This window comes from Myotis brandtii, unplaced genomic scaffold, assembly GCF_000412655.1.
Source record: "Myotis brandtii unplaced genomic scaffold, ASM41265v1 scaffold1814, whole genome shotgun sequence".
In the NCBI taxonomy this organism is placed as follows: domain Eukaryota; kingdom Metazoa; phylum Chordata; class Mammalia; order Chiroptera; family Vespertilionidae; genus Myotis; species Myotis brandtii.
Genome location: NW_005356728.1, coordinates 933,386 through 944,224, shown reverse-complemented (window position 1 = coordinate 944,224; position 10,839 = coordinate 933,386). Strand labels below are relative to the sequence as shown.

The 10,839-nt window shown below is 54.0% G+C and overlaps 1 protein-coding gene across 2 annotated transcripts in view; it reads left to right on the top strand.

Moving 5' to 3' along the window:
* SPATA32 (spermatogenesis associated 32) overlaps window positions 1–7,623 on the top strand; it is a 7,951-nt gene extending 328 nt beyond the window's left edge. The window contains exons 2-5 of one of the 2 annotated variants that reach the window (XM_005863895.2): window positions 4,025–4,079; window positions 4,938–5,664; window positions 5,990–6,942; window positions 7,507–7,623. In XM_005863895.2, the coding sequence (XP_005863957.1) occupies window positions 4,025–4,079; window positions 4,938–5,664; window positions 5,990–6,942; window positions 7,507–7,609 (1,838 nt within the window). In that variant the 3' untranslated portion in view covers window positions 7,610–7,623. Of the gene's footprint in view, window positions 1–3,956; window positions 4,080–4,937; window positions 5,665–5,989; window positions 6,943–7,506 lie in introns of those variants that run through there. The other variant, XM_014537762.1, reaches the window with a different exon arrangement.
* Window positions 7,624–10,839: the final 3,216 nt, after the last annotated feature.

The window sequence follows — 10,839 nt, the reverse complement described above, 5'->3', positions numbered from 1 at the left end:
GCCCAGCTCCGAGGCCTCGGCCTGTGCATGGGCAGCATGTACACCTTGGGGTTTAGGCCGCACATTCGGAGGGTTCTTGCCCGGAGGTTCTAAGAACAGTAGCCTTGTGCCCAGAAAACGACTCATGGATTATCCAAAGGGCAGACAACCGCTCAAATCGTGGTTAGTTGCCCCTGACCGGTGCTTGGAACTTCTGCAGGAAGAAGCAGCAGCCACGACCGTTTCATGAGCACCTCCTTTGTGCTTTGCACTCTTCTCCGCGCCAAGGAGCAAAGATGCTTGCCCTCCGGGCCCTGGGTCTCCCCAGTTTCTGGTCATGGGGGCTCAGGCCCCCACTGGAGTGAGGGCTTTTCCCTCAGGACCTTCTCTCCCTGGAAAACATACCTGGGCCAGCATTTTAAAATGCGCCCAAAACCAATGCATAAATAAATAATAAACTGTGCCCAAAACCAACAACCAGAGCAACTTACCCCCTTTCCCAAATTTGTGGGGTAACAAATTTATGCAGACATTTTAAGTCACTCCTGCAACATTTATTACACCCCCTCCAGGGGCTATTCTTATGTTAAGTAGGCCTGGGTCTGATGCGTTGACTAAAAGTAAAATGGAGGTCAGCAAAAGCCCCCCTCTGGGCCACCTCCAGCTCTGGGTCTAAGGAGAGCCATGGACAGGCTGCAGCACCTTCTCATCTGCGGCACCTGACCCTTCCCAGTACCCGTGATGCCAAGGCCGCTGCGAAGGGCAAGGGACAGTCCAGGGCTGAGCCCCAACTGAGCCGAGGGCTCATACACGCTCTTCAGACTCCTGGCCCGCCCCACCTGAAGAAATGAGAGGTGGGTTGGCCCCAAGTAAAAGCACAGTGTATGTGTCCAACTTGCCGTCTTCCCTGACCAACAGTTGACACACCGGATATTTTCCAAGTGTGGCAAAAATTGTAAAGGTTACTATAATGAAAATTAAAGACACCAGGAAGAGTAAAGGCATTGCATTTATTTTATTTTTTTTATAAAGACTCTGCACATGCTGTGGCCAGGAAGAGTAAAGGCATTGCATTTATTTTATTTTTTGATAAAGACTCTGCACATGCCGTGGCCGGTTTGGCTCAGTGGATAGAGCGTTCGCCTGTGGACTGGAGGGTCCCGGGTTCGATTCCAGTCAGGGGCATGTACCTTGGTTTCGGGCACATCCCCAGTGGGAAGTGTGCAGGAGGCAGCTGATCGATGTTTCTCTCTCATCGATATTTCTGACTATCTCTCTCCCTTCCTCTCTGTAAAATCAATAAAATATATTTAAAAAAAAAAAGACTCTGCACAAAACCATACCAGGACAATGAACAACGAAGTTATTTGGTAGTGATAAAAGCAAGCATTGCTACTGATAATGGAAGAGCAGCTGAGTTCGTCCGAAAACAAAACTACTTGATAGTGAATCTAAGTGTTATGAATGTGGGTGAAGAAGTGGAAGAAAGTGGAGATGAAGGGAAAATCCTGCTCTTGACAGCCTCAGTAATTCTATCAAACATAAAGAAGAAATAATACCAATTTTACACAAACTCAGAAAATTGGAGAGGGAATACTTCTCAACTCATTCTCTGAGGCCAGTATTACTCTACTATCAAAACCTGACAAAGACATTACAAGAAAAGAAAAGTACACACTAGTACACCTCATGAACATATATGTGAAACTTCTAAAAAAGAAAAATAGCAAATCAGATTCAACAGTGTACAAAAAGATAATACATCATGACAAAATGAGGTTTATTCCAGGAATGCAAGATTAATTTTTTAAAATTTTTAATCAGTGTATTTCACCGTAAAATGAATTATTAACAGAAAATATATAACAGTATTCATGTTAACATATAACATGCTATATATAACAATATGTCAACTGATTATAAAAGAAAAACTATATGATCATCTCAATAATTTTAAAAAAGCATCAGACAAAATCCCACATCCCTTCCTAACTAAAAACTAAGTAAACCAGGAATAGAAGGTAACATTGTCAACCCAATAAAAGGCATCTATAAGAAAAACTACAGCCAGCCTGGCCGGCGTGGCTCAGTGAATAGAGTGTCGGCCTGTGGACTGAAGGGTCCCAGGTTCAATCCCAGTCAAGGGCACATGCCTGGGTTGCAGGCTCAATCCCCAGTAGGGGACAAGCAGGAGGCAGCCAATCAATGATTCTCTCTCATCATTGAGTTTCTATCTCTCCCTTCTCCTTCCTCTCTGAAATCAATAAAAATATATTTTTAAAAAAAGAAAGAAAAATTACAGCCAACATCATATTTAGCGGTGATATACTGAATGCTTTCTCCCTAAGCTCAGGAACAAAGCAAGGATGTCCACTCGCCACTTGATTCAACATTGTATTGGAGATTGTTCTCAGTGCGATAAGGCAAGAAAAGGAAATAAAGAGACACCTAGATTGGAAAGGAAGAAGTAAGACTGTCTTGAGTCACACACATTATTGTTTATGTAGAAAACCTATGAATCTATTACAAAATAAAACTAGAACTTATAGGATTTTAGGACAGATGCAAGATCAATACATTTCTGTTTACTAGCAATCGGAAGTCCCAAGTTGAGTCAAGCTCAGACTTTTGTTTCCAACCGCCAGTGCTGCTATGAGGTCCACACCATAATCACTTTTCCTCCTGTCCACATCCAGTTGCCGTTCATGGGAAGGTTAAGACTGCAGGATGTTGATTCAATAGCCAGGGAAACTCTGTAAACAAGCAAGGAAGGCTGTGAGGTCAGAGGCCCGGGAGGAGCAGCACTGGGCAGGTGAAGTTGAAGATGATGAGAGAGATGGGGAGGAAGCCAAGGGAGCGTGAAGGGTTCTGAAGAGACCACTTATTCTGTCCATGGTGGTGCAGACTTCCAGCCCAGTTGATCCAGGATCCCACGGCCCTGGCTGAACACAGAAGTGCCCAAATCCCAGTCCCAGGACCAGCCAGGCAAGGACCCTCCTCAGCCTCTACATCTCTAGGAAGAGGCCACCGCACATTCTGATCCTTTTGCTATAACCCTGGGAGCAGTTCTCAACCAGAGCCAGGGTTGTCACTTCCTGCCACACTCCAGGCTCATGGGAACCCAGCTTGCCCATTGCCATGATGACCTCACCATCAACCCCTATCCACTACCCTGGGGAGCAAGGAATGGACAGCCTGGTGCCTCCCACCCCCAGAGATTGAAAAAAAGCTTTTGCAGTAGAAGACACAAATCTCCAGGGAAGATTGTAATGTGCCAAAAACCTGAGTGGGAAGACCTCCCCCAAGGAGTGTCTGTGTCGGGTTATCAGAGCTCCTAAATAACCAGGTCTGTGGCAGCATCACCTGGGTTGAGAACCTGGGCCCAGAGTTGGGGGTGGACGACCCCAGGATGTGATGGGGTGAGGAGCCAGGGAAAGAGAGGATGGACTTGGGGATAGGAGGACGGGTAGGCTGAGTGGCAGATCTGAAGCCTGGCCAGAAGAGAGTGGAGAAAAGGACAGAGGGACAGGAATGCAGGGAGATGAGGACGGTTCATGTGGACATGACGGGGAACCCCACAGCTCCAAGCTCCTGGGTAGGACAGCATGCAGGACAGGGCACTTGAGTTTCCTGAGTCCAATCTGCATTCACATGCTGACTTCCTGAATGATCAGCTGAAGGACCTTGGGCAAATGAACCTCCTTTTTGTTGAATCAACGAGATAAAGCACAGAAAGTGCTCAACATAATGCCTGGGTTAGTAGTTCTCAATAAATGGAACTGAGTGCCGTTAGCATTCACCCTTACGGAGGGCCAGCATGGGCCAGCATGGAAAGGGGAGGGGAGCAGACATGAAGGATAGGTCTTCATACATGAAGGTCTTCATGTCTGCTGACACTGGCTAGGAAGAGGGAGGAAACAAGGGTTAAGGTGGGAGAGGGAATGGCAAATGGGTTAAGGTGAGGAACGGAGAGAGATGGAGAGGATGGCTGAAGCATCACCAACAGCCCTTGCTCCAGAACCCCTCACCTCCTTCTTTCTGCCAGGTGCCGATGGATTTCCCTGCTGTAGCAAGGATTCGGTGGACATAGTGGAAACACAGTGAGAACCAGTCCCCCATCATCGGAGGACCGCTCCCCCACCTTCTAAGACCACCAACCCTTACCCCCACTTGCCACCACTGCCAAGTTTTCATGTACCCCCCCCCAACCCAGCATCTCCCTCCATCTATTTTCAAAATCTCCCCAAGGATAGTATCCAGGCCAAAAGGCCATGGTGGGGTGGGGGGCAGGCGGTGTAGGTAGCACCCCCTCCTGCTTCTGTCTCCAGTCTCTGATCTTGGAGGAGGACTAAGGGGCAGTGGGGCATGCCCAGGGACGTGGAGGGGACCTGACCCCTTAGATCCACCTTGCTCTAAGGACAGAGCTGTCCAAGTTGGGGTTGGGCAGGTTCCTAAGGAAGGAGAGGGGGTCACATGGCTGAGCACTGAAGGCAAGGGGCCAAGATGGCAGCACATGGCCAACAAAACTGAGGGAACCCTACGCACACACACACCTCTGCTCTTCACATCTGCTGAGCTGGGACTGAGCAGTTTGGGGAAAGGCAGTGCCCTGGGCTTTTCCTTCGATGAGGAGCCACTTCCTGGGCACTGGTTCTCCAAGTGAGCCGCATCAGCTGACAGATGCTTGATTAGAATGCAGATTCCTGGGCCTCGCCTCCAACCAGTTGGATCCCTCCTGGCGGGGGGCCGGGGGGACAACTTGGCAAGCTCTCCAGGCACTTTCTAAACTCACTAAAGTTTGAGACTACAGCTCCAAAATTCTTGGTGGGAGTAGGGACAGCCAAGGGAGTGGATAGCTGGGGACATCTTGCCAGCCCCTGTATAAAGCTCCCCTCCCCCCTAAAGCCATCACCAACCCCGTGGAGCCCTGTCACCCACTCTGTCTCCTTCTGTCTTAGGATTGACTTAAACCAACATGAGCTCCAGCCTGCACACGAGGAGCTCCAGCCTACACAAGAGGAGCCCCAGCCTGCACAAGAAGAGCCCCAGCCTGCACAAGAGGAGCCCCAGCCTGCACAAGAGGAGCCCCAGCCTGCACAGGAGCTCCAGCAGCCTGCACAAGAGGAGCCCCAGCCTGCACAAGAAGAGCCCCAGCCTGCACAAGAGGAGCCCCAGCCTGCACAAGAAGAGCCCCAGCCTGCACAAGAGGAGCCCCAGCCTGCACAAGAAGAGCCCCAGCCTGCACAAGAGGAGCCCCAGCCTGCACAAGAAGAGCCCCAGCCTGCACAAGAGGAGCCCCAGCCTGCACAAGAAGAGCCCCAGCCTGCACAAGAGGAGCCCCAGCCTGCACAAGAAGAGCCCCAGCCTGCACAAGAGGAGCCCCAGCCTGCACAAGAAGAGCCCCAGCCTGCACAAGAGGAGCCCCAGCCTGCACAAGAAGAGCCCCAGCCTGCACAAGAGGAGCCCCAGCCTGCACAAGAAGAGCCCCAGCCTGCACAAGAGGAGCCCCAGCCTGCACAAGAAGAGCCCCAGCCTGCACAAGAGGAGCCCCAGCCTGCACAAGAAGAGCCCCAGCCTGCACAAGAGGAGCCCCAGCCTGCACAAGAGGAGCCCCAGCCTGCACAAGAGGAGCTCCAGCCTGCACAAGAGGAGCCCCAGCCTGCACAAGAGGAAGATGAGGAAAAGGTAACAGTGGGCAGGGTCACCTCTTCTGAAGAGGTGGTAGACAAGGCCCATCTTCCCTAAATTCTAACCAGCCCCTAGCCTTGACAATTCTGGAACCCTAGGACCAAACCGATATTGACCTGCTCACACCACCTCCCTAACCCAGGAGGTCTCTGCAAAGAGGCAGGTGTGGGGAGGAAGTGTGCAGTGTGTGTGTGTGTGTGTGTGTGTGTGTGTGTGTGTGTGTGTCCATAAGAGTTGGGGTCGGGGGAGCAGGGCAGGGAATTGGTGCAAGGGAGGACCTGAGGGGCAGGGGCCTCCTCAGCTTTCAGTTGAAACTTTTCAGGTGGATGAATTGCTACACTTGAATGTCCCACCTAAAGAGAACCTGGAACAAGACACAAAACCGGTGCAGGAGGCCAAGGTTGTGCCACTGTTGGAGTATTGCCCGCCATTGGAGTTTTGCCCGGCGTCCATGCTTAAGCCTGAGGGCAAGCAGGACTCCAGCTTGAAGGTCTTCAATGAAGACCTGGAATCCTCCCAGCCCCTCGAGGGGGCGCTAACGCAGCAGGACACCCAACAGTGGAATGTGAGGTCGAGCTCCATCACAAGCCCGAGTATCACGGACGAGGAACAAGTGGACTCCACCCATCGCTCCATCTTTGTGCAGACTTCCAAGCACCTCTTCTGGGCAGACAAAGATATCCAGGCCTCAGAATACAGCCTGGATTTGGAGACCGGCATGCAGCGTGGCGAGAGCACAGAGAAGATCGCCAGCCCCCCGATCCAGAAGGCGGCCCCAGAGCCGGTCCCCGTAAAGCAGTTCCAGGACGAAAGCACCCAGGCAGAGCTTCCAGAACCAGGCACCCGGCAGCCGTCAGACACCCACTTGCCCTCCCCCTATCTCACACCAGAGATCAACTTACAAGATCTGGTCAACTTCGCATCCTCCCTGGCCATCGCCTCCTCCAGCAACAGGGACCTGCCCAGTTTGGAGCACATGATAAAATCTCCACCCCAGAAGGCCGCGGAGCCTTCTACGGTGCCCATGGTGGAGAGCACCACCCCGCCTGCCAAGGAGGAGCCAGAGCAGGAAAAGCTCCCTGAGGTGCAGGAGAGGGCATCCGAGAAGTCGCCGGAAGCCGGAGAGCCACTGGAATCTGCCAAGCAGGAAGACAAGACCCTGCACCCTTACTTTGACTTTAGCAAGCCGGAGCCCCAGAGGACCGCCTTTAAAGGGAAAGTCAAGTTTATCCGGGCCCCGGCCAGGTCCTCTTCACTGAATGGAGACAGGAAAGAGTAAGTGAGGCTGGCGCAGCTCCCCGCAAGGGGCGGCTGCTCGGGGATGTGTGGGTGGGCCCGCTCCTCACAGTTTCGGGAGGACAGGGACCAGTGGAATGGGGGGCTGGGTGGAGGAAGGGGTGGAGGAAGGGGTGGGTGCAGTGCCAAGGCCAGGGCTGGCGGAGGCCCGGGAACCCTGGAGAGTAAGCATTCCAGGGCTCGCCAGGGACCTGGGTTCAAAATGGGAAGAGCCATTCTAGCATTAGGAAGCCTCTCACCCCGCGGGCCGATGACCTGTCCCTCATCAGAAATGCTCAGACTAATGTCTCCATGCCAAGAACCTGACGGCTCCAGCCCTGGGCCCAGGACACTTCCATTGAGTGGCCAGTGCGGGAAAAGGGTCCTCCAGCACCCCTTGCTTCTAGTGATGCATGGACACAGTACAATGTCAGCTGCCCATCCGCGTGCAGCAGGAGTAGGTCCTCTTGCCCCAGGGCCCTCCTCACAGCGGCCTCTGGGCTCATCCCTCTCTTTTGACCCTCTCACTGGAGCCCAAGTGACACCCTCTCTTTTGCATTGCAGCTCAGTGCCGGGAACCAAGAAAGAGACTCCATTAATGCTGAAAATCCATTTTAAGCTGTTGCCCACTTCTTCCCCCAGAGAAATGACTAAACAAAACCAATAAAGCCTCCAGTGCTGGCCCCGGCTCAGACTTTTTCTGCAGAAGCTCCGGAACCAGTCAACTCACCTGGCTGCGAAGTCCTTGTCTCTATTTTTGAGGGATGCCACCACCATTTTTTAACTACTCCAGAGAGGAGCAGGCCTGTGGTGAGGGAGAGAGTGCACCCCTGCCAAAAGATGTTAAAATCCACCCCAAAGCCATCGGGAGCTTTGCACAAGCTTCGGGCCTGGGGCGCTTCGGGCCTGGGGCGCAAGACCAGCCTAGAGCCTGTGATTCTGCCTTTCTGGCAGCAGAGGGCAGAAGACCAAGAGACCCCCGTGGGCACAGAGAACGTACAGGTGACTAGGGCTAGGACAGGGTCCACTGCTCCTCCAAGCTACTAGCCCGAGCCCCCTGGTTAGAGGACTGCGGGTGCACATGGCTGGTATGGGGTTTCCTGGGAGAAGGCGGAGCTGTGTGCCCACAGGCCTGGTCCTGGGTCCCCTGGAGTCTCAGCATCCAATGGGGAGTGTCTTCCTCCCACCTCCAAGGCCTCCACAGAAGACTGTTCACACGAGACCTGGAAGGGGAGGCTGCAGCAGCACACTGCCTCGCTGACCCAGACGGAGCCAGCAGCAACCTTGGCCACAGGGGCAGAGCAGGCCTCACACGGGGCCAAAGAGTTCAAGGGCCTTGCAGCTACCCGTTTCGTAGCGTCGTCAGGCCCAGGTGCTGGGTCTCAGAGGTGAGGGTTGGGAGTGGGGTGCTGGGTTTGGGATAAGCCTACCCTGCCCTGTCACCTCTGCAGCAGGTGCAAAGGACTTTCAACCTCTTTCCCCGAGGCAGCTTTGCAGACAAGGACCTGTTACTACAGTGGGGCCTTGACTTACGAGTGTCCCGACTAACGGTTTTTTCGAGATACGAGCCGTCTCTCAGCCAATTTTTTGCTTTGAGTTGTGAGCTAAAATTCGGGTTACGAGCCAGCTTCAGATACCCCACCGCTAGTTGGCGCAGCGAACGTCACAGTGAACGCCACAACATCAGCCCAGCATCACGTGTCTCACTCGTTCACTTTATGATTTGACATACGAGTAATTTGAGTTACGAGCTCCGTCACTGAACGAATTAAACTCATAAGTCAAGGCCCCACTGTACTGACATCCCGGCAGCTGTCAGGTGAGGGCCCTTGGCTGGGAGCAGGGAGAAAAAGTAGGGGGTGTTCAGAGCAGAACTACAAGGGGTTGCCTGCCCAGCGGCTGAGGTCACTGCGAGAAATAGTGATTGTATTGTACCCTTCTCTCCGTGCCAGTCTAATTTGCTCCTCTCTTCAACCCCAGGGCTCACTGGTGTGTGTGTGTGTGTGTGTGTGTGTGTGTGTGTGTGTGTGTGTGTGTCTAAGATGAATTGGTGGATAGGAAGGTATTGGGATGGTTGGTAAGTGGATGGATGGATGGATGGGTGGATGGATGAACAGGATAGAAGGAAGAGAAGGATACTGGGAGAAACAATTGGAAAAAAATTCCCCTACCCCTGGAACCCGGGACTGTGGGAGTTGGGGTAAAAGAAACCCCTTTCACAATTTGGGGACCCTGTTGCCCCCCAACGATCATGCCTTGATATTGGCAGAGGTCCCTCAAAACAGAATCATTTTATTCATCAATAATTTGCTGTGCCTGCTACATGCCAGGTGCCAGCAGGGCTCCTGCAGCCTTGATGCTCTGTAGCTCCAGGGCCAGACCGCCGGGGTCCGAAGCCCAGCATTGTCCCTGCTGGTGGTGTGGCCTTGGACATGAGTTTTTAATGTTCTTCATACAAACTTGTCCAAACGTGAGTTTTGGACATGAGAACTGAATGGGCACTAAACAAGTGCCAACACACAGCAGCCGCTGTCCTCTATATTATGTGCACGGTTCACCTTGCTGCCTGCCCCTCTACCTGCCCCCCATATTCCAGGATATCTTCAGACTGTCAGCTCCCGCCCAACGGCCCTGTGGATGTGCGCGGCACGAGAGCCGCCCTGTGCACCGTGGGTATCCAGCTAAGCTCACAGGAGATGTGAGAGGCTGTGCAGCAGGCAGCCTTAGATGATAGGTGCCCCCATGTCTGCCCCCTCATTCTCTCCCACCTCTAACCCACAGAATCCCTGGCCTGGTCCTATGTTAAAGTTTCCTCTTCCAGGAAGCCTGCCCTGATCAACATGCCTATCCCACAGCCTCTACTGCTGTGTTAATCCTCATCCTTACTTGGTGCTTCCCCAGGGCAAGGGCTATTTCTCCTCCACTCAACCAGGGTTGACGCTTGGCGACAGGCAGGAGTGGCTTCTCTAAGGCCTGGGACTTCTGGCCAGCCCCTAATGCTTACCCAGGGTAGGCCTGCAAGGACAGGCCCACAGAGCACCCCCTCCTGGCTCTTCCCAGGTGATGCCATTGTAGCTTCAAAGACTTCCTGGGTCTCTTCGCTGACAGGCACCCCCTAGCTCAGTGCTTGGGCGAGTGGCAGGGCTGGTGGACAAGATGGGCCTGGCTGAGGGGGGCTCCTCCTTACCCTCCCCGGGGTTCCCTGACGCCAGGCCAGGTGAGAAACAGCAGGGTCTGTGACGCCCAAGGCCTGCAGGCCTGTTCCTAGAGATCCTGATGGAGCTGAGGAGGCAGGGCTTTGTGCCCTACGAGTCAGTGCAGGAGGTGATGACGTGGGCACAGCTGTATCCAGCGGAGGAGACTCTGCCCCAGGGACGGGAGCCCTGAATTTGGGGCCTGTTTCCTGGGCCCCAACCCGCCCCAGGCCAGAGACAAGTGGCTTCCTGTCCAGTTTTGGTTTCCCCTGTGAGATGGAAGGAGGGGAGGCGGTGCCGGAGGCGTTGCTCCACTTTTCTCCTTCAAGCTGCTGCTCGGAGAAGCAGTGGGCTCTGTGGCTGAACCAGGCTGCAAGGGCAGGTCCTGCGGCCCAGGCTGCACGGCGCGGTCACCAGGGCCTCCCCTTCTGCTTCCCGGCTCCAAGCTGGCGTGCGCGCTGCAGACTCACAGAGCGGGTGCGCCCCTTTGGGACCCGGGGGAAGAGGGACTCTCGCTCAGGACCTGCTCTCAGGACTGGCCCCTCCTTTTCCTCCTCCTGCTTCCCCACCCCAGGTCCGCGCAGCCCCTCCTCTCAGACACCTGGCCCGAGTTCCTAAATCCGACTTCCCAAGCCCTGCCCCTCCGGCCACCCCAAGCTGCGGACTAGCCGGGGGCCAAGCAGCCCAGGCAAAAGCCCGGGAA